Consider the following 24,582-nt stretch of genomic DNA (forward strand, 5'->3'; position numbering starts at 1 on the left):
GACTCTCAAAGGTATTGAATAAATCCCCTTGATAGTACATGCTTTACAAATCTCCCATTAGTGACCACGGTTCTGAGAGATCTGGAAAACATGCGCTGTTGAGGCTATGCGAGGACAGTTTTGATATATACGACAGGGATCATTGAATGTATTTACACATTCACGCTACAACTCAGATCAGTTCTTTTGTGTTCTGTAATTTTCCATTCACATATTATACAGCTTTATTGTGAACGTGGTTTTGTCAATGTTTTTCATTCTGAAATGTACTGTAAATATTTTATGTTGCTATACAAAAGATCTTTATATTGAAAAGGATGAGTTATAATACAGTGCGCGTTGACTGTAGCATTTGTTTACATATATTGCTTCCAACATATCACAACTGAAAATTTATTAAATATTTTTTCATTCATGAAATTGGATTTTGGGTATTATTTCTGTGTGGTAAGAATACAGCTATGATGTGTTTAGTTATATCTGGATAATGCCGTAATCCAGCCTTAACCATATGTAAATAGTTAACGTGTTGAGACGCATTAGCTCAGAAATAAATGACCCCTTTTATGTCAACTCCTGTTTACTGGGAGATGATTCATTAATTGGACCAATTATATATTTATTGAGGAGACCTGCTGCAAAAGAGTCAAGCATCTATAAGCTCTAAATTATACAGGAATGCCATTAAATTAAGTGTTTTATTTAAGGGCCCATTAGAAGCAGGTGTTAAAAATCTGGCATTTTTAAACTGTCCTTTAAATTGTGCTAAATAAACTCAATATTATATAAATAGTGCAAAATATCACATCTCCCTTCTATGGTGCTTTTATTAAAGGTATAACTGGTGTATTCCTACACTGTAATAGGATACCACTACTGAAAACACCTCTGCTCTAAGAAGAGACAAAGTTGTTTTCATGATAATTCAACTGGGGTGACATAGCGGCCCTGGGGGTCATGTTGTCTCTAGCGCAGCCCTGGATATGAAAAGTTTGTCCAGATTTAGAGCTTACCCAATTAGTATGTAGACAAACTGGCCAAGAAGTCAGATTATTTTCGGACCACATGGGTTATTGTTATATGAATGCACACAAAGGCTACTAGTAGTCTTCTTTCAACAGGATTTAAAGGTGTGGCCAAAAAAAAGTAGCGTCAGTAATAGGACAAATTACAGTATGTGGCAGGTTAAGACCTTTTTCTAATGTAAACACTTTGTTTAATTTTTATTTGTATTTATTTTTTTAACTCCTGTTCCCATTATTAATTTGCCCATCTCTGAAACCTTTGGATATTTGGATATCTACCTAATGATTTGCGTTTTACCATTGTATATCTAGTATATATATATATGTCTCCGTATTATATTAGCTCTTGCAGAAGTAGCATAGTTGACTTAGGTGGAAATCTTACACATGCACAGACCCCGAAACCACGAGTTATCTGCCCATCTCGCCTCTGTCCAAATCTTTCTTCTAGCAATTTACCATCCTGTTCTTTGTCAAGGATGTAATTGTAAGATTATTAACACTCTTATTTCACACCATCTGCAGATATAAACATCTAGGGGTGAATGTATTGATCTGCGATTCTAGCAAGTTGCTGATATTCGGCAACTTTGCCGGGGAAATATAAAATGGAAATATGTTTAAAGGCAAAACTTGTCTATAACCACATTGCCGTCTGAAGTTCGCCCGGCAAAGTCGCAGTATATCGGCAACTTGCTAGAATCGCATATTAATACGTTTACCCCCTAGTGTGCTAGGTCCCCTACAGGGTCACACTTTAACTAAAGTCTCCAATGGTCATCTACCACTGAAGTCCCAAGAGTATATTTCCCGGTCCAATGCTACAGAATATCACTAGGTTTTCATCCAAATTCTGATCTATTTGTCTAAGGGGCACTGGCTGTCCTGGTTCTTGATCTAGCTTTACAGGTGTTCCGTTAGAATCTCTGATGACTTTACTGCTTCATTCAGTTGGGGTGTCCCAGGGAGCAGCAAATGGGCTCTCCCCTGTTGGGGTATCGGGGTTCACCGATACTTCTATCAATCACCTTCAATGTCAGTCAGATCTTTCTTTGTTTTCAGTCGACTGGTGAACAGAAAATACTCAACACCTGTATGATATAATGCTGAGCAACTTTTATTCTGTTCCAATTTGAGACCGCTTCAGTGTCTATTTTTATACATGTAAGGCTAGGGGTATAGATGCTGAACAACCAATTATAAGACAGTAAATTATGAAAGAAAGTCAATCAACAACTGTGTATATTGCAGTTTTCCAACAAAGTTCAAACAATTCTTTCTTCTTTATGCGTTATCTCTTTCCAGGTTTTCTGCCAATACTCTTGTGCTGCTCTGTGCAGAACGTTTCGCTTTACTGCGTATCCTTGGTTTGTTTCTGTTCATGAGAACATATTGCTATGTAGTTGCACAACCTTGAATAATTTGTCTTTTAAACTGAACATAATATCTGGTAATTTCTCTTAAAGTTATAGCATAGCATTATTAGTTCACTGCAATACCTTCGTGTATAACTTCCTTCATATCTTGGTATTCAACATATTTTTCTTGTTTGATAACAGGTGTTACATTCGTACTATCAGTGGTATCTAAACAGGCCTTCTCACTGTTAATTGTTCGTTCTGACAAAAAAAAAAATCTGTTACAAATTAGGCCTTTGAAGGACTTTATTTCATTCTAGTTTTACACGAAGCAATGGAAACAGGTACACTACACGTGCTACTCACTTTTTTTTTTATTGTCGTAGTCATACTGGTCCAGTACGTTTACTATCATCTTCACCTCTCTTGGGCTCATTGGATTTGCTCTTTGCTCTTCTTGAGCATCTCCACCCCCCACCTTAACTTTTTCAAAAAAAATTGGCCCTTCCAGCACCATCTCCGTCTCCATAGCTGCAACCCCCCCACTGACACCTTCTCCTCACTCGCCATCTTATCACGTTCCTTGGCACCAGACAGGCTTCTGTCATTTTATACACACGGACATGGGCATTTGTTACTGCTGTGGACCAATCAGCGATGATGCCCGCAGAGAAAGGAGCATTGTGGGCAATGCCTATTCGTGTATAATAATGTCGTATGGAGATTTTGGGCTATTTCTCTAACCTGTACAGGACCATTACATACGAATGGATTTTATTATTGGGAATAATTATTGCATTGCACTTTACAAGTTAAATGTTTTTTCGAAATCTTATGTATGGTAATAAACTTCTATTTTATAGGAATGAAGAGACAGTGTTTCCGTCTCTTTTTATGCGGTTTTGGGTGTTAATTACAGTGAAAGCTCTGCCCCTTTATGCTAATATCTTTGGTATAACGTTACATGCCCCACAAATGTTGCTTCAGTGTGTACGAAATTAAAATCATTGCTCACGACAACATGGCTGTAAAAAGTCGCTAACAGGACGTTCGCTCTTCCGTTTATCGTCTAAAACAAGGCTAATGTGTATGCAGTCCATGGACCGAGCGATCGGATGTAAAATCGATCGGTATAAAAAGTTGGTGGAAAATTCTGTAGTATGTATCCAGCTTAAACTGCCTCTGCTTCAATCCATCTTCCATACAGCTGCTAAACTAATTTTCTTAAGCAGTCATTTTATAAATGCAATAATTGCATTTAATTTCAATGTAACATTCTGCTACTCGCCTCCAAATCACAATGTTGCATCTCCGTATTCTTGTTCTGTTCAATCTGTCAGACTTACCCTTTCATCAACTACTCACATTCCCATCACAAAGACTTCTCTTGTGCTGCACAGTACCACCCACCTGACTGCTCTCCCTGATTCTATCACTGTGTCCCCTAACAGTTAAAATTTTAAGTGGTCCCATAAAAAAAAAAAAAGAAAACAAACAATGTCTTCAGGGAAGCTTAACACATTTTTTTTTCATATATATCTACTATATAAATGCCTAGTGGCGTGTGTGAAAAAAAAAAAACCCCAAGCTGCCGCGCCACCTGCTGGACAGAGTTATACACTGACCTATATATTTCTTGAAGGAGAAGTGACAGTTGGGAGTGGTTGCCGGGGGTGACAGTGGGGAGTTTTTAACACCTTAAGTAGCTTGATGAAGGATGTGGCTATGAAGATGAAGGATGAGGTGATGGAGAAGAATAATGAGGTGGTGACATGTGGACAAAACCACGTTAAAAAAAGGGCGCTTGTGTCGGGAAGTAACGCTCTTCCCCTGAGGAGGCCTGGGCTAGGCCCAAATGCATGACAAGAACCTTTTTAACACCTTAAGTAGCTTGATTTGACTAGAATGAATGAGTATCATGCACGGGTTAACTTGTGTATGTGTGTGTATATACATATATATATATATATATATATATATATATATATATATATAAAAAGCCTCCATTACACTACCTGTATTACTGTCCTAATCTCACTTTTAGAATTAAGACAATATGCCCTCAATCTATATCTAGACAGAAGCCAGCCCTAGGGCAGGTTAGGTGTTTGTGAGAATTAAGGATTAAAGTAACTAAAGGGGGAGATGCTCTGCACAGGGATTAGAAGAAAACATCCACATGCAATGTATGTCAAGATATAAATCTATAGCGTATAGCTTGTGGGGGTGCTGGTCCTGTTATATTTGGACAGAACGAATAATGAACAGAGGTTCATGTTAGAAGGACAAATTAGCACTCCTAATGTTAATTAAAATATAACTTTTAATGATTATTGTTTAATAATGACATCCTCCCGGAAAACAAGGTGAAATATATTAAAATAACTTACAAATACACACATGTGATAAAGGATTACAAGAAGGGGACAGTTAAGACCAACTACCTTAACTAGAAATGGAAAGTAAAATGTGTATACACCATGGAAATACATATACTAAGCAGTTTAGAAAAAAATAAGCCAATAGGAATCGGCATACCAATAGGTAGAAAAGAAAATTACCATAATGAGTTTTGGTGAAACAGCATGAAGTGAGCAGTGACTCAAACACCCGGGTTACACGCCCTTCTAACGAGTTAGAACTTCCCATTGCCATGATAAAGACTGCCATGATTCTGTACCTGAAACGCGTTGACCAGGGAGTGTGCCTACTTCCAATGGATCCTCTCTGAAGTGAGCTGTGTGAAACCCGGGTACCTGGCTTCAAAATAACTATATTTATATTATGTTTTTATATAATACAAGGATCATTCTACAAACATGACTGCTGGGGTTGTTCCATCACACGATAATGAAGGTGGTCCCATCCCACCATAGCCTAAAGAGAATACTCACACTGCAAACTAAGAAATACGCAAGGGTTTTGGAGAGATTTAATCAATGGATTACACACTTTATTTAACTTCTCAGGGCAGTGCCTGGAGAGGTAAGTAGTCATTTTAGGAATCACAGCCTAATTAATAAGACTGTTGTTCCTATAGACTATCAACCACACGCAACAGGAAAAGATATGGAAATAACAGACACCTAAACAAGTCTACTCATAAATATATGAGAATTTAGCTATAGCAGGACAAGTCTATGTCATATGCATGAACTGCCATCATCCGCGTCGCATCTGTGCCAGTGTCTATCAGCCTTAGACTATATGAATGCATGGGTATATAAAAGAGCATACATTCAAGCTGGCTAGAAGTGTTCTGGGCACATGTAGAAATGCTTGTGAGATTTCCCAAACCCAGTCCTCGGAACCACCTAAAGGTGCAGGTTTTTCTGGTGACAAGTGAAATTAGTTGTGGATCTGTAACAATGTGTCAGTCAGTGATGAATACACCTGTGCTCCAACAGGAGATATGGAAAACATGCACTGTTAGGGGGCCCTGAGGACTGAGTTTGGGAAACTCTGTTCTAAGGGAAGGCACAGTCTAAAACTTTGCATAAAGTATTTGCCTGATAGTGCCTGGTGTATGCGGTGGGACTGCATCAAATCTTCAAGGGAAGACATTGCTAGATCAAAACTAAAGTATGGGGGGGAAAAAAAATTAGGCAGTTGAAATTTTAATTTAATATTTTACAAGCAAACACAACCCTGATTTAGTACATTCTTCAGCCACCTGATCCCATAATCTCTCCATGCAGTTACACTATATGGACTATAAAGTTTTTGCGTGCTTGACCATTACACCAACAAGAACTGAAATCACATTGTATTCAAAATCATATACTTTAATATGGAGTTGGTTGCCCTTTTGCAGCAATAACAGCCTCCACTCTCAGTGGCGTACGCAGGGGGGGTTTCTGAGTCTCCAGAAACCCCCCCCCCCTGCACTAACTAGGTGCCCACCATAGCGGCACTGTACTATACAGCAGCCGCGACGCTGTCAAAGAAGCGTCCGCGGCGGTGCTGTATTGTATACAGCACCACCGCGGACGCTTCTTTGACAGCGCCACGGCTGCTGTATAGGACAGCGCTGCTGAAACGGAGCTGCTGCGCATGCACGGGCGCATACGCAGCAGCGGTCTCTCGCGTTTTTTTTTTTTGGGGGGGGGGACCCTGACAATCCTGCGTGCGCCCGACTCTTCTTGGAAGGCTTCCACAAGATGTTGTAGTTTTTCTATGGGAATTTGTGCCCATTCATTCTGTAGAGTATTTATGAGGTCAGGTACTGATGTTGGACGAGAAGACCTGGCTCGCAATCTCCATTCCAGTTCATCCCAAAGGTGTTCGATGGGGTTGAGGTCAGGGCTCTGTGCGGGCCAGTCAAGTTCTCCCACACCAAACTCATCAAATCATGTCTTTGTAGTCTTGTTTGAATAGAAAAGGGCCTTCCCCAAACTGTTGCCACAAAGTTGGAAGCATAGAATTGTCCAAAATTACCTTGTATGAGGAGGAATTAAGATTGCCCTTCACTGGAGAAAAGGGGCCTAGCCCAAACCCTGAAAAACAGCCTCATACCATTATCCTCCACCAAACTTCACACTTGGCATAATGCAGTCAGGCAGGTAACATTTTCTTGGCATCCGCTAAACGCAGACTCACCCATCTAACTGCCAAACAGAGAAGCGTGATTCGTCAGTCCACAGAACACATTTACACTGCTCCACAGTCCAGTGACGGTGTGCTTTACACCACTCCATTCAACGCTTGGCATTGGTCTTGGTGACATGAGGCTTGCATGCAGCTGCTTGGCCATGGAAACCCATTCCATTAAGCTCAAACTGCAGTTTTTGTGCTTACATTAATGAAGGGGGGGGGGGGGGAGTTTATGTGAGAGTTGTGGATGAATAGTGGATTCAAGAAAGATATTATAAAGTTGTGATATCATACCCTTATCCATGGGTTGAAGTTTGCAAAGGTTTTCGAACAGGGTAAGGAGATGTAGTAAATATTTGGGTGGTAGGGATTGTAAAAGTGGGTGATTTTGAAGAACTCGAAAGGGTTAAACATTCGAGCTGGGGGGCGTGGCTGAAGTTCTGCTAGTTTGAGCCACTGGCCTTGTTTCGAGAAATCTGATGGGAATTTGAGGCCAGCTTGAGTCCAATGGCAGTGTCTCACCTTGGAGAGGCCAGGAGGAAATATAGGGTTAAACCATATGGAGGTCAGAGGGAAAAGGGCAGATGTGAGTTTCAATTTAAAGGAGTGAGAATCCCAAATCTTGATGTCAAATTTAGTGGTAGGAAGTAATTTGGATGGGGGGTGGCCGGAGTATAGGGGGGTAGACCCCATAGTGAGGTGGAATCAGGAAGAGCTATATATGCCGCCTCTAGGTCAAGCCACAAGGTGGAACCCAAGAAGGCATATGATGCAACAATTTGGGAGAAATGGAAGCCAGATAATATAACTTAATATCGGGTAGTCCCCTGCTGCCACTAGAGATGGGCTTTTTCAGAATATTGAGCGAGACCCTTGGGGGCCTGTGATTCCAAATAAAACAAGTCAGAGCTTTCTGGATATTGGATAGGATGGCAGGGACTGCAACTGGTAGAGTTTGGAAGTGATAACACCATTTGGGTATGATATTCATTTTATCTGCTATGATCCTGCCCAGCCATGAGATGATGAGACGGTTCCAGGATGCCAAATCAGATTGTGTTTTGGAAAATAGAGGTGGAAAGTTTTCCTGATAAAGGAGGTCATAACGAGATGTAAGATAGACTCCCAAATATTTTATTTTCCTGGTCTGCCATTTGAATTTGAAAGAGGACCGTAACATTTCATCCTCCTGAGGGGGGACATGAACCAGCATGGCCAGAACTACCCATTTTGTATCACAAATGTTTGCAAATGGAGACTGCATGGTCAGGTGCTTGGTTTTATACACCTCTGGTAACAGGTCTGTTTGAAACACCTCAATTCAATAATTAACAGGTGTGGCCAAATACTTTTGTCCATAAAGTGTATATCTATCATATATTGGTCCATACTGGTATTGCAGGTTACCATAAGGAGGTAAAGTAGCAGAGATCACTAGCCCTATTCCAGCAAACACACAGAGTTTGTAGACCTATTGATAGTTTCCATAGAGACCTTCTTCCTGAAAAGTTGGTCATTGATGCATACAAGCCAGCAACCAATGCCTGGAGGCTGGATTACCCAGCAGAGGGCACCACCGTCATTTAGCATATCCCAACTAACTGCTAAAAGTAGAGCAGGCAGCCATGGAAGGACATACGTTTAGATATTACTAGGGAATTGTGGAATACATGAAAACTGTTATGGAAATCATTTTTACCAAGCTGATGTGGCCTGGAATGGACTAGTAGATGGCTCAGGGTCGATAATCTGCCTTTTATTTGTTGGACAATTAGGTTGGAAACATCAAGGGTAGGGAAGAGAGACAGCTTCGTAGAAACCACTATCCTGAGATATTTAAATCAATCAACCCTCTGCAGATATGGAAGCCCATCACCTGGAGGAAATAACTTACAATGGACAACTGACATACAGACCTAAATTGTTAATTTTAACAGGTATGGATGCGGAACACTAAGACTCTCCAGATATAGTGATTGCTACCTACACAGATGACATGTTTCTTTCAAATACCCAATCTAAGTCCAGGGATAGAAGCAATGTCCATAATCTCTACTGCCAATGGTCCACTAGATATTGAAAAGAGGTCTGGGAAAAGTGGAGATCTATGATGGAAATCCTCTGCAGGGAGAACACATAGGACATTGAAGCATGAATTCTAAGCTATATGTACATCAACCCAACTGACTACATCAACCCAACTGACTTAGGGCCAAATCCAAATCTGGCCATTGCCTTTCAGAGGTACTTTCACATGACAAGACGCTTCAACAGGGTCTACCAACTGCTCAGAGTTATCATGTGGGGTCTTGTATATTAGTGTACAGTCTGCGGAGATTGATGTCCATGATCTTCCCAGAAGTAAACCATGTCAGGTGGAACAAAAAAGGAGAACACCCTGGAGAGTGCAAGGATCCCAGGTGTTAGGGGTCTTCTCACTTTTCAGAATGACAATAAAAGCCTAATAAAAGGAATGCAGAAGGGCCTCTGCGTTGGTAAACAAATAAATAATTGCAGTAAGTGGGGAGTTCATCACTTCATGTAGAACCTATCAAGGCAGAGTGCTTTTCAGCAGGGAAGGACATAATTATGACAGGAACATCTGTGATGATGACATTTCCTCTATAACTGTGAGGAGCGCACTGTGCTAACATTTCCTGTATAGCTGGGGGGAGAGGGGCACACTGTGATGATGCCATTTCTTGTATAGCTTGGTGGGGCGGGAGGAACGCAATGCGATAACATCTCCTGTATAGCTGGGGAGGGCGGGGCTCACTGTGATGGTGACATTTCCTGTATAGGTGGGGGGAGGGCGGGGCACACTGATATCTCCTGTATAGCTGGGGAGGGCGGGGCTCACTGTGATGGTAACATTTCCTGTATAGCTGGGGGGAGAGGGGCACACTGTGATGATGCCATTTCTTGTATAGTTTGGTGGGGCGGGAGGAACACAATGTGATAACATCTCCTGTATAGCCTGGGAGGTAGGGGCTCACTGTGATGGTGACATTTCCTGTATAGGTGGGGGGAGGGCGGGGCACACTCATATCTCCTGTATAGCCTGGGAGGTAGGGACTCACTGTGATGATAATTTCCTGTGTAGGTGGGGGAAGGGGCGGGGCACACTGATATCTCCTGTATAGCCTGGGAGGTAGGGGCTCACTGTGATGGTGACATTTCCTGTATAGGTGGGGGGAGGGCGGGGCACACTGATATCTCCTGTATAGCCTGGGAGGTAGGGGCTCACTGTGATGATGACATTTCCTGTATAGGTGGGGGGAGGGCGGGGCACACTCATATCTCCTGTATAGCCTGGGAGGTAGGGACTCACTGTGATGGTGACATTTCCTGTCTAGGTGGGGGGAGGGCGGGGCACACTTATATCTCCTGTATAGCTGGGGAGGGCGGGGCTCACTGTGATGATGACATTTCCTGTATAGGTGGGGGGAGGGCGGGGCACACTGATATCTCCTGTATAGCTGGGGAGGGCGGGGCTCACTGTGATGATGACATTTCCTGTATAGGTGGGGGGAGGGCGGGGCACACTGATATCTCCTGTATAGCTGGGGAGGTAGGGACTCACTGTGATGGTGACATTTCCTGTATAGGTGGGGGGAGGGCGGGGCACACTCATATCTCCTGTATAGCTGGGGAGGGCGGGGCTCACTGTGATGATGACATTTCCTGTGTAGGTGGGGGGAGGGCGGGGCACACTCATATCTCCTGTATAGCTGGGGAGGTAGGGACTCACTGTGATGATAATTTCCTGTGTAGGTGGGGGGAGGGCGGGGCACACTCATATCTCCTGTATAGCTGGGGAGGGCGGGGCTCACTGTGATGGTGACATTTCCTGTGTAGGTGGGGGGAGGGCGGGGCACACTCATATCTCCTGTATAGCCTGGGAGGTAGGGACTCACTGTGATGATAATTTCCTGTACAGATGGGGGAGGGCTATGCTGTATGTAAAGAAAACCGCTTCAGGTATGCCAGGGCATGCTGGGAGTTGTAGTTCTACAAAGCAACAGAATGCAGGAGATGGATCTAGACTATGCCATTGTTATGGCACTTAGGTTTCATACATTCTCTTCTCTGTGTCCTGCTGCGTATGAGGATATTGCTATTATTCAGAGGATCCTAGTGGAGTTACAGACATACATGCACTGCCACAGACACTGTCTTGAGTCAGAGAATTCTGCACTTGAAAAAAAATCCCCAACCAAATATGAAAATGCAGACTCAACTTCTAACACTCAGGGGGAGCCACTAAAGTCAGCTACTTTACTTCTGAGGAAGTTATGGATATGATGACAGTCTTTGTTCAGGATGAGGCTTAATAGAGGAATTCCCACTTTATCTACTCACCTTATTTCCATGTCCACCAATTACATTAAATTGTACAGTATAATGATATGATTAATGATTATTATCTTTGACTTATAAGGCGCCACAAAGGGCCCGCAGCGCCGTACATTACATATACAGAAAACAGAACCAAGACACAACATGATACACAAATATATACAAACACAGGTGCATGGGTAAAGCAAATCAAATTATATCTGACAGATAGTGAAAGGGATGGTAGAAATCAGCAGGAAGAAGGCCGAAGCTTAATAAAACAGGTAAAACAGGGCTAGCGAAGCAGGCCAAGAGGTACAGAGGGTGAAGAAATAGTAGAAGGAGCACACAAGGAAAGAGCTCCCTGCTCATGAGAGCTAACAACCTAAAGGGAAGGGGGAGACACAAAAAAGGGTGGTACTAACTAGGGGAGAGAGCCAGGATAAGAGAGTTAGGAGGACTGATAGACTTGAATAAAGAAATGAGTCTTAAGGGCACGCTTGAAGCCTTTGAGAGTAGATGCTAACCTGATGGAACGTGGAAGATCGTTCCACAGCAGGGGAGCAGTCCGGGCAAAGTCCTGAAGACGAGAGTGAGAGGAGGTGATCAGTGAAGTAGTGAGGCGGCGGTCAGAGGCAGAGCGGATAATGATAATAAGCTTTTGCACAAAACACTCCAGAACCATTTGCAAGTATGTGTGCACCATCATCTGTTCATGAAGCTATGATGCTTTGTGGTTTATACCTTAAAGCTTTTACAGGACGTTTTATTAGCCTATGCCATACCAGAAACACTAAATTCAGCATCTAGCCTTATACCCCAATCAGTATCATCTATGGCAAAAACAACATTCCTAGATCTCCAGTCATGTGACCACTACAATCAGAAATATTTCCAAAAAGCTGCCCATGCCAACAACCAACCTATGGCAACATATTAAAGTGAGTGTCTGGTGTAGCTGTACATTATTCAGACTGATAAAAAGACAATGAACGCTCAGCACAGACACATTTATTCAGGTATGCATTATACACGCAGAATTTTAGGCAAAATAAAACAAATATACAAATACAGTAACAAGCTTTGTCAAATTTAACTGGCACTAGTGTTATAAGCGGATTAAACTGGTGATTAGAATCATGGTATTGGACTGCAGCACACGGCGTAACGTTTTGAACCACTCCAGGACATTCAATAGCACCATCTTGACAATACTTACAGAATATCGACCAAATCAATACCTACACCTGGTTTGCTTTGTCAAAGTGAATTACATTGCACAGATTAACAGTTAAGATGCTTTGACCACTTTCTGGACTTTTAGACTTTACATTTCTTTTGAAAAAATTAAAACTATAAAACTAAAACTTGCAGCCATAATCCACATCCACCCTTTGTACTGAAATACTCAGCATGTGTGCAAGTTCTGCACTGTGCTTTATTTTGCAATTTTAGATGTCATGTCGCTACTTCCCCCTAAAGCCTGAGTGAGTCTTTGGTAGGTGAATACATTTGTAATTAATGACATACATTTATAATGATCTACCACAGTCATTGCTCGGCCTGGGGTGTTAAACAAGTCCCCCAAAAGGCCATACAGGACTATGAGGAAAAAATAAAAAACAAACAAAATACATACAATACAAATTATCAAATGACCAGGCACTTACAACCCAGTCTATTTTTGCTGAAGGCACCAAAATAACCAGAGGGTGATCTGCTCCCCGAAAGAAAGGTGACATTGAACTGCCCTTCGTTTCCTCAGAGTACGATTGGTTCATATAGTGTCATGTGGACGCCATTTTGTGTTGGTCTGTTTAACACAAGTGATGCTAGAAAAGGGATAATATTTACAATACTTCTATTCAACATGTACCAGTTCTCTTAGTTGTGCAAAAAGAAAAAGAAAACAAAAATAAAAAAATCCTCTGCTCTTAGCATAACTTTAAGTAACCTCTATGCAACTGGAGGCCTGCAAACCTTGCAGAGAAATTATTTAGCTGAAAAACTTAACATTTTTCACAACCTCAATATCTTGGAATGAAGTTATACCCATAATTAACTAGTGATTGTAGTTATGACCCTGTTATAATAACGCTTACAGCAAAATCCTCTCAGAACATTGACATGCAGTCAAAATGGCTGCCGTGCAGTGCACGCAAGCCTGTTGTGTATTGGGGAGTTTCAAGTTTGGCTGCAGCTTGCAGATAACCTCTTATTTTCTGCTAAATGTAGATGCACAAGCACTGAAAGATTGGGTACTCTGTAACCTTCCAAACGACTAAGATTTTATAGCCATCAGTGTGCATTAGACATTGTCATTTTGTCACAATGCTTCAAATAATGGATTTTCAAAATCAATGTTACACAACGGGAAGGTTTTAAGTTCTCTTTTATTACTGTATTTTCCCGAGTGGTTGCCCAACTTTTTGCAAAGCTTTCCATATTAGCAGAACTGGTTAGTGGTAAGGAGCAGTATTGCAGCAATAACAGGCCTATATATCAGTTTGGATTGCACAGTTCCCTTGTGGGTGTGTTTTTGGAGGGCACTCCGTGTCAGTCTCCACGTCCTCCCCCGTGTTTGGTATGCTCTGACAGGCACCCTCCTCGGCTATATAACTGAGTTGTGGGATGTCCGTACAGGGTACGGGGATGGTGACAATAGCAACACCGCTTGGCTGAGGAGAATTTTCCAGCCGGTCGTTTTCCACTTCCGGGAGTGGGCTGACGGCAACAAAGCGAGTGTGGTATTCATTGGAGCCGTGGCTGCAAGAGGTTTTCATGCTCTCCATATCGGAGCAGCTGAATTCTGAGAAGTGACTGGAGTGAGAGTCTGCGACGGATGGTATGCTGTCACTAAGAGATGGGGAGTCACATTCACTGGAATGGGTGCTTTGCTGCTCCAAGAGCTGAGCGTCCATGTCCTCTCTCGCCTCATTTATCTTGGTGCTACTTTTCTTTCTTAGTTTGCCTTTGCATTTTTTGCCGGACGTTGCATCTTTGGACCACTTGGTGGCGCTGCATTTACTTTCCGTTTGGCAGGCTGCAGAGCCACCCATATTACTGCGACTTGGGGCGCTGCCATCATCGATACTACTGCTTCCACTATTATGCCTGAACTTGGCTGGTTTAGACTCGATGTCCACTTGTACCTCCATGCTGTTACCTTCCCTGGAAAAACACACGTTCAACAATTAGATCAGCGCTGTCTAATATTTTATAGATGCTTTCAAGATATCATCATCATCATTTATTTATATAGCGCCAGCAAATTCCGTAGCGCTATAGGCTATTAAAACAATTAAATTACTATAGAACGGAGGCGAAGGCAGTTCTCTAGGAGTCTACAAAAGATTATTTTTTTTATGACTGTGGCATTACTCAATGCACAACGATCCTTCTCATAAAACAGTAGGTATTCACATGTTCATAGCTAGTTTAGAATAAGGTTTACAGATGCAACCTCACCCTAGGAACTCTGGCTAGAGATATGCAAATCCTTCCTTCGCCTCTATTGGCCAACCACAAATGCCATCTTTCTACCATGGATACTGAGAGATACAGCCATCATTTATTTATATAGCGCCAGTAAATTCCATAGTATTTACAACTGGGAACAAACACAGTAATAAAACAATACTGTGTAATACAGACAGACAAAGAGGTAAGGGGGCCCTGCTTGCAAGCTTACAATATACTTTAACATATTAGTAACTTACTGTGCCCATTTAATCTGAACCGCACATTGTTACTCTAGTATTAAGAGGAGCGTGGAGGCATTTTGTAGGCTCATCCTATGTTCAGTGTCTCACTGCTCTCATTGTGAATGTAGAGGATACACTCTCAATATTGGATCAGCTCACAACATGCTTCCATTAGAGCCCATTTACTAACATTGCATTAAGGTGCAAAACCACCACTAAACTACAGCAACCGATCCGCAAATTAGCTTTCATTTCTCTAGTGCAAATCAGACAATAAAAACAAGCGTCTGATTGGTTGCTACGATGGTAAATGAGCATTGGCAACGGATGGCCATTAAGCAACAAGTCGTATAACAGGACTATAATCCGCTCAACAACTACTTTGTACCTGTCCAGCGGGATATAAGAATTCAGGATGGATCCAGCCATGGCTTTGGTGCTTGCATTGTCGCTGACCGTTCCTAAGCTCACAGTGCCCGATTCACCACTCAGGCTGTATCTCTCCTTCTGAATGTCTGCTTGGACTTCAAGCCTGTAGAGTTACACAACGACATGTCAAACAGTGGCCAGGAACACAGTATACACACTGGAAACTTACAGTGCAATCATGAGTCAATGTTAATCCATCAATCAGTGGTCTCTTATTCTCCTAAAACACTGGTAGACTCATGTAACTGATGCTTTTATACAGATCCACAGTAATTACTTACGTGTATAATTTATAAAGCATGTTACACACATGGACTAGTCGACATGATTCAGAAGACCCCTCCCTAATCATGGTAAGATAACCCTGGTCTGATCAGTGTGAGGACTGGCTGTTGATACCCCCAGTCCCTGATTAAAGCACCCCCCATAGCATTGTGCTGACGCCACCATGGTTCACGGTAGGCGCAGTGTTCTTAGACTTCTGCCAAACATAGCTCCTATTGTTCAGGCCTAATTGTTCAATCTTGATGCCAGACCATAGATTCTTCCTTCACTTGGCATGTAGAGTCTCATATTGTTTGTGAAGTGACCGGGCTATTGTCCTACGGACAGTTCTTGTTTGGGACTTAACTAACCAACTCTGGGATCTCTGACAGAACGGTATGTATGTGAATCTGAAATCCACTGAAACACTAAATGACCACAGGTGAACTACTACCAACGATTGGGGCTTCGAAAGACCTCTGATTGTACCGAGGTTTATTTAGGGGCATCTTAGCACATTAGGTAAATATTTATGTCATAAATTGTCTATTTTTAATTAACAAAAATGTTTTAGGCTTGTTTTTTGCCGTATAAAGTGCTTTATGCTAAGGACTAGTATGAATACATCCATTCTGATGTAAGAAATTACAATGTGAAAAAAATGCTCAAAAGAGTGAATACTTTTTATAGCCACTCAATGTACCATTTTATAAAAAGACAACTGAATTTTATTTTCAGTTCACTTATCCTGGAGGCAGCCATTGTGTGGCTTAAAGCAATATCAACAAGTGTCTCATGAATACTCTGACGTTGGTGGTTCTTGTGAACGGACAGGCTTATTCTTTAATACTGCAGTCCACAAAATAGTTACCCCCACTGTGTGTAAGCAATACGTACTTACACCATTGCAATTAGAACCCCAGATCACTTTTCTGAGTAAGAATGTGCTTTAAAACACTTTTGCAGTATATGTATACGTTTTCAAATTAATGCCAAGGATATTTAATGTCCAGACAGTCCCTTGTTATCTCCGAGTGGATAGTGGACATCACATGAAGTCTCCTTGCTTGTGACTGCTTACAAACAGTAGTCACATGGGCACAGTCTGTACATGGAGCGTACTTCTACTAGTGCTAAGCAATTCTTCATTTATATTTTAACATGATGAAAAGTGTTCCTCAAGTTTCTTTACCCTATATGCACCAGGGCCAATGTGGCTGAGGCTAGGGGATAAAACTAATGGGAAATCCATCCCATTATAGTCAGGCTGGAGGGTAAAACTAATGGGTAATCCATCCCATTATAGTCAGGCTGGAGGATGAAAGCAGAGTTCTTAATACTATATGTTTCTAATATATCATCCCAGAAACACATTCTCTATTTATGTTAGAAACATGCTTTCATTTTAAAAAGGTGCATGTTTAAAGTTGGATTGGAAGAAAACAGTAACTTACTGAGTTATATTTGTGTTTTATACATAAAGCCTGTACTAGATGCCTAATCAAACAGAACAAGCCCCAAATCCACATGTTTTTATATAACACAGACCTGATGGACTCAAACTTGTTTAGAAACTCAAACTTTATTATTATTACAGGAAACCGTTCATAAATTGCATTCAAAGGTTGTCGAATTATAGACTGCATCAGGGAGACTGAATATAATGTGTATTTGTTGAACACCCTTACTACAATCTATGCTCTCTGTTCATGTGGACACACAAAGAAAATATTTACTTTTATTTATTTATTTTTCTTATAAAAAAGTTAAAATATAAATATTTAATGTTTCCATTAATGAATTGCACAGACATAATAATATAACTATGGAGCCTTACACCATCTCGAGTGACAAATGACTATATGAGTCTATGTGACTATAACTCAAGCATTCGAAAACAAATCACACACCCATACATTCCATTAGCCTGTAGGATCATGCACAGCAATGTGTTCTGGGTAACAGGAGTAAGCTGCCGGTATTCTGTATCTCTGCATGAACGTGTTGGTGAACAGAGGATCCTGGGACTGGTCAGTGGTGTATCCACAATGAAGCTGCAATAGGCAGCATATAGTCTCCAGTATAAGGTGTTCTGTGGATATGCTACAATCTAAGCTTTGATTTACCAGATGTTCAGATGGGAGAGTTAATTGGATATTGTGGTGTCAGCGATATGATATCACACTTCCTTCTGCCTCCAGAACATTGGAGAAAACCTGCAGTTAGAGGTCAGACTTGACTTAGCTGCTGATAAATTCCTTTAGTAAAGACCATGTTAAACCAGCATGTCTGTTCTGGTAATCCAAGGGAAGACATCACAACGCCATTTATGTAGCAGATAATGAGTGACATGTCTGCACTATAAGAATACAGGGCTGCCAGCAGTGTAAGTCAGTATGTTAGTAGCTTCAACAAGAAGATGTGTTAAAGGAAAATGTGAAGAAAGCGATTTTTCCAGTTTATCAGTATGTGCAGACGTCACATCCACGCCAAGCCATTCTCTTACGTACAGGTTTCATGCCAAGTAATATTGAAAGCGCTCAGTAAAAACTGCTTTTATTTTCGGTTCTCCAAAGAATGGTTCTGGGCATTTCAATTAGCAAGAGCCAATAATGTGAGCGGTGCTTTACCTATTAAAACAATTCACCATAGCGCTTCCAGAGAGGCTGCCAGTAATGCTGGCCCCTGCCAGCGCCATGGTACTGGCCGTTTCACTCAGGTTGTCTCGGATGGCGCCAATCCTGTCCATGTGACTTCCACTGGCGCTCAGGCTGCCGGTCATCCCTCCTACGCTTCCTTCCCCGATACTGGGGTTGTGACGAGCCTCTGCCACAGACGTGGTGTCTAAACAAAACAGACATATTGTTGGAGCAATGCGTACAACTGCCGCCAGATCTGCACAAACTACAACAAAATCAACATGACCCGGAGGATACGTTGTTCACACTGATGCAGTGGAGGTTGTTAAAACTATGCAAACAATGGCTAAGTATTTGAAGGTCACTTGGCCTTTCCACACTGAACGAACGGCAATACCAAACTCTGCCAAAAAAATATTTTGTAATTTCATATGACATTAAGGGCTTAGATCAGGAAGTTACCAGGGGAAATCTACTTTCATCATTTTTTCCCTGAGAAGTGAGCAATATCCTTGGCTCACAAACTGAGAACAGAACGAAAAACAAATAGTCCTATAAAGAACAATTATGTGGAGTTCCCTTACTGGAAAATAAACAGGTCAAGTGGACAAAAAAACAGGGCTATTTAATATTCCGACTATAAAATATACAACTACAATAGCATGTTCAGTAATTTTATGGTTATTTGGGACAGCAGTGTCAGGACAACACTCACACGTTACAATAACAGTATGTTTGTATCACAGGACATCTGGGATGCTGTATGTCCATTACCCAAAATAAATTTGGATTACAAGCTTTTGAGATTAAGTATTTTAGGATGTCAAGAGGCCTGTCAAAATGATATGGGTAGTATTGAAAGCTTGCAATTAAATTTGCTCTGTTAGCCAATGAATGGTGCCATTTAAAATCCATTTACTTCCAGATAATGACTAAATTGCATACTGCTGTTACTTGCAAAATACCACAACGTGCTTTAGCATCTCTATTTATTTAATCACATTTCAATTTCATTATAAAATTCTTTAGTAAAATGACTTTTAATTTAATTTCACATTAGGATTGGTCCTTGATATTAACAAGGGAGACTGTAAGTCAGTTTATATGTTCAAAAGTTATTGTAGTCTAAACAGTGAAGTACATGGTTCATACTAATATAGATGAAAATACGTAAATAAATAATGTTGTGTGCATTATAGCTTTTGCCTATTTGCTTTATTAAATAATTATAGTATAGAAATAAACCCAAATTACAAAATACCAAACTTCATCTTGTAGACGAGTCTCTAAGGTATGGATTGAACCCTGGTTCTAAGTGAATGGTTTAACTCATTGTGTGAGTTCCTGTCTCTCTGTTTACTGAGAGCTGTGTACAACAAGGATTTATTCTCTCATGTAATCCTACAAAGGAACACGAAAATTAGTCACATCTACCATGTGGTTTCCTTATTAGCAGAGGATGATTTCCCTATACAATACATGACAGTTCAATGTCGACGCTGCAGTCCTTGGCAATATGTTGACAGACGTTATTATTTGTCATCTTGGCTGGGAGATTCTTGGCTTGTCTGTGTTCGAAAATATTCTCTTGGCACGAACAGTGCGGTTTGGATTTTAATCTTGCCTTATTTGGGAGGAGATGGCCACCGAAACTGTACCAAGCACCAAACAAATCTCAGCAGACAGAGGAACTCCGCTGTGTAGCATTAAATGACCAGCAGAGGGCAACAGAGTGTCTTAAGCAAAAACACAACGTACAGTGCAGTCATTGCATAGTACTAATAGAAAGAATGTGAATGAGGAAGGGAAGGGGGTTGGCTATCTGAAATACAGACGACCTTCACAAGTTCCACCCACTTGCCGAGAGAGACTGCACACAAAGTACAGTTTACTTGAATTGTCCTCACTGTTAATGTCATGGAAATATTAATCTTGGAAACCACTTTTCTTAGATGTGACCACAAAAAAAGTCAGAAATATATTTAAATGTATGAGCTGTCCAATGGGCAACCGTGGGGCAGTTTTCTGTCTGTGGTTTTCTGATGACCCCTGGAAATCCTTATAGGTACTGCTGTTAGACATTATCTTAATAGAATCTAGCCCACAATCATCTATTTATAAAATACGTACAACAGGGGTCGCCATGGTGATTAGAAAACACACACACACAGCTCCTGGTTCTCCTGTATTTCCCTATATCTCTTCTTGTCCCGGCTGAAAGAGCGCCAGCAAGCAGAGTAGGACACGGCCCACCAGCACTGGGGACTTGATAGAAGCCGCAAGTGATGACGTGTGCGGGGAACGTGTATAAACCAAATAAGTGATTTATGGAGTGTTCTTGCTCTCCAGGAATGCCACATACTGAAAGTAGCTCTCACCTGCTGCAGTATTTGTTCCACCAACATTGATATCATTTTCATCATCAAATTCAATTCGGACACCTTTCCCGTTGCCGGCTGACACACCACATCCTCCACTTCGGCAGAGTGATATAGGAACCACACCGTACACGTAGGCTAGCATAATGGGGACGCCGATACCTTCAGGACCAAAGAAAACACCATGTTAGGGCAATGGGACAACAAAATAAACAGTCATTCACTCTTTGGACTTTTTGTTCTAGCTACAGTAACACTGAATGAGGATGGTTTCCTTGTATTACAGCAATAGGGCAGATTCTGTCGGAATTATGAACCCACTATCGGAGAATGTGTCAGATGGTGCTGGCAGGTTTCAAGGCTTGTTGCATAAAGTAATAAATACTAACTACCCCTCAATGTTTACACTCTGCCAACCTGTTAAGATAGGACAACAGCAAATACTAAAATACTTCACTGTTAAAATCCAATTATGTTTTTACCAACCACTTATCAGCTGATCATGACTAGTTTGCTATAATACACTGCACGGTGACATTACTTATTCCCGCTGGCATAGGTTGTCTGCTTAGATTTGGATGCTTTAACTTATTTCACTTGTATCATATCCAAACTTTTAAATGAACAAACAAACAGCGACTTGGAAAGGCCTCTATATTTGTTCCTACATTTCTGTGTTGTGACACTGTCCACACGTGCCCAGAATGTGCCAGAAAGTGCCCTTTATAAACATTTGCCTAAATGTTTCCTCACCTACGGTTACAGCAGCTACAACCGGAGACACGATGACTGACAAGGTGACGCCACCCGCTATCGCCAGATTTCTCTTGTGCTTCGAAATGTCTTTGCCTTCGTAACGATTGTGAATCTGAGGAAAACAGTGTGAGAGTAAGTGTAATACCAGCCTGACAGTAAAATACCGCACACACACACTTAAGGAAAAACAGACCGATGAAAGGCTGTATAATATTTCATTATATTGTGATTACTATTGATCAACTGTGACCAGAAGCGTGGTATTACTATGAGCACAGAGACTTGTGGATTGAACACTTCAATACTTTGGGATTTAAAACAACAAAAAGTCCATGGATGTGATCTGTCTCTTTAAATATTTTAATCTTTCTGTTCTTATTCACTGTACTTATAACTATAGCTCAGCATAGGATTTTATTTCTGAGTGTGTAAGAACAGTTGTGAGAGATGTCCGGCTCCCCCTCCCTACCTGAGCTTTTATTCCCATATTGCTGAGCATTTAGCCCTAACACTTCTATGTTAAGCAATGTGCTCTCACCATACGTAATAACATTTTCTGTTACAACTTCTGAATATATTGCCCCAGTCTATCCCACGCTCTAATTTGTTCTATAGTGTCTGCATTACTGTGATTGTACCAACGAGCTCACACAGAAGCTGTTCAGTAGAATACACCACTCCCTGTATCTTACTCAATAACTACTAACCAACCGCATATGAGGAAATCAAACTACTGCCAAGATTTCCCAATGTGAGGATGTTCCATAATAAATATCTGCGGTGACATCTAAGAGCTGCTATAGAAACCCGTGCGGTCTTAATCCTATTGTCGTTTAGAAGTTGAAAGCAAATATATGTTACACTAATATGGGTTACAGCACCTTTTTTTAAGCACCAGTTTCTTTAAATGTCCCTGATTATAGTTAACTGGGCCCAGAGACAAGAGGCGTTAGAACAGAGAGTTTCTAACAAAACAAAGGAGATGCTTTTGAAGGAAAATCAATACAACTGTGAATACATTTCTCACACATTTTAGATACATAGAGTGAGTAGGGAAACACAGATATGGGATCTGAAATGCTTGGGATTTAGAGCTTTTTGTAACTTGAAAGATATTGATCAGATGGGCAGCACGGTGGCTCAGTGGTTAACACTTCTGCCTCACAGCGCTGGGGTCATGAGTTCAAATCCCAACCATGGCCTTATCTGTGTGGAGTTTGTATGTTTTCCACATTTTTGCGTGGGTTTCCTCCGGGTGCTCCGGTTTCCTCCCACACTCCAAAAACATACTGGTAGGTTAATTGGCTGCTATCAAAAAATGACCCTAGTCTGTGTGTGTGTGTGTGAGGGAATTTAGACTGTTAGCTCCAATGGGGCAGGGACTGATGTAAGTGAGTTCTCTGTACAGCGCTGCAGAATCAGTGGCGCTATATAAATAAATGGTGATGATGATTATCAGATGCTGATAGGGCTTCACTGTCTTTTTAGATCATATACACCGATTCATGGCCAGTAAGATCTAGAAACGCCTTATGGGTTGTCAAAATGCAGTGTGTACAGGCACTACAGTTTCAGGACCTTATCACAACCAAAGATAAAGTTGTGATCATGTGAAAAATTCCGGGCTGTAATCTGGGCTCACACTGCAGGTTTTCAACCAATCATCGTACCAATCCCACGATAAACAACTTAGGCCCGATAGCGTATTAGTGTATATGCTCCAATGATTATATTTTATTGTAGCAAAGCACATCGTATCGTTCCATTTGGTTTTATAAACAGCATGATAATCATTATCAACGACAGAACAATGTCGGGCAGATGTGAACGTGTACTCACTCACAACCTGCAGTATAGGCAGATAACTATGGAGTGTGCAGAGTCACCATCTTTTCAGCAGATGCTTATGAGAGATGAAGAGCACAGATCTGAAGGTAAATCCTGTATAGTGTGTACATGATCATCGGGACTTTCAGTCGTTGGTACAATCATTATAGAAATCGCATCTGCAGTAATTTTCTGCAGGGTGCACCCACCTTTAGGCTACCAAAGGACACAGACAATGTCCTCTCAGAGGGGAACGGCTGACAACAGAATACTAGGAACTGCAAAGCCAATGTCAAACATATCATGTTCCCTCAGTATGGGGCCTTCTATGTTTAGTACAATTATTAGGTAATGTACATGTTGTACTTTGTAGAATTCTAGTACTGTACTATACAATGTAATGCCTACAATACCATAATGTTACCTTTATAGACTCAATACTGCAGTGGGGTCATGATGCTGAGCTAACACAAGAATTCAGGATTAACACTGTTTAATATATACAATAAAGATTACTTATTAACTGGATTTTAATTGTAAATGACAGAAGTATGCTGTCATTTACTTGTGTTTCCAAACATTCATATTTATTCATCATTCTGCTTTTATTTAGCAGGAAATGATAACGTGTGTCACAGCACCTTACAGGTTAGAAAGCAAAGCTCTATTGTAATATTAGTTTCATGTCAGGAGATATCTGTGGTGGCTTCTTAAGGTTACATGTCACTGACAGACGCTGGTGGGAGGACAGGACCCCACCAACACAGAGATGGAGATTTTAATTGAGTGACTTCAATAATAACATAAAGAGTGGAATATGTGCAGTTTCAGTACGCAGCGTATGGATGGCCACGTATACGAACATTTCCTGCAGCTAAAGAACATAAAGGACTATAGGTAACATTTCAATTAGAAAATGTAACGGGTATCGGATATGTGGTAGATCTTCTGGGTACAGAGATCAGATCATAAAACACAGAAGTGTTATGTTGTTACATTATTTTGTAAACTGTGCTACATGAAGCAATTTGGTACTAGAGACAAGGTTGCCAAAAACAGGAGTCTGGGGTGATCGTATAGTAACCAAGTCTCACACAGCTACTCACAAGGAACCAAAGCACCAGAAGCATATGGGATTATAACAGATTCACCTTACCCCCACATATATACACACAGAGACCAAATCAATCAAGTGCATATGAGATCACACAGCGGAATCATCTTCCCCACCCAAATCACCCCAGAGCCAGATCTTAAATCAGTCCTACCCA

At 41.2% G+C, this 24,582-nt stretch overlaps 1 protein-coding gene across 4 annotated transcripts in view; it reads right to left on the reverse strand.

The window, feature by feature from the left end:
- Window positions 1-12,309: 12,309 nt before the first annotated feature.
- RNF19A (ring finger protein 19A, RBR E3 ubiquitin protein ligase) overlaps window positions 12,310-24,582 on the reverse strand; it is a 68,103-nt gene continuing 55,830 nt past the window's right edge. For all 4 annotated transcript variants that reach the window (XM_075213880.1, XM_075213883.1, XM_075213882.1 and 1 more), the window contains exons 6-10: window positions 21,482-21,596; window positions 20,729-20,890; window positions 18,342-18,555; window positions 15,407-15,550; window positions 12,310-14,485 (exon numbers count right to left, since the gene is read on the reverse strand). In XM_075213880.1, coding sequence (XP_075069981.1) covers window positions 13,810-14,485; window positions 15,407-15,550; window positions 18,342-18,555; window positions 20,729-20,890; window positions 21,482-21,596 — 1,311 coding nt within the window. In that variant the 3' untranslated portion in view covers window positions 12,310-13,809. The remainder of the gene's footprint in view (window positions 14,486-15,406; window positions 15,551-18,341; window positions 18,556-20,728; window positions 20,891-21,481; window positions 21,597-24,582) is intronic.

Source organism: Mixophyes fleayi, chromosome 5 (assembly GCF_038048845.1).
Source record: "Mixophyes fleayi isolate aMixFle1 chromosome 5, aMixFle1.hap1, whole genome shotgun sequence".
NCBI lineage: Eukaryota > Metazoa > Chordata > Amphibia > Anura > Limnodynastidae > Mixophyes > Mixophyes fleayi.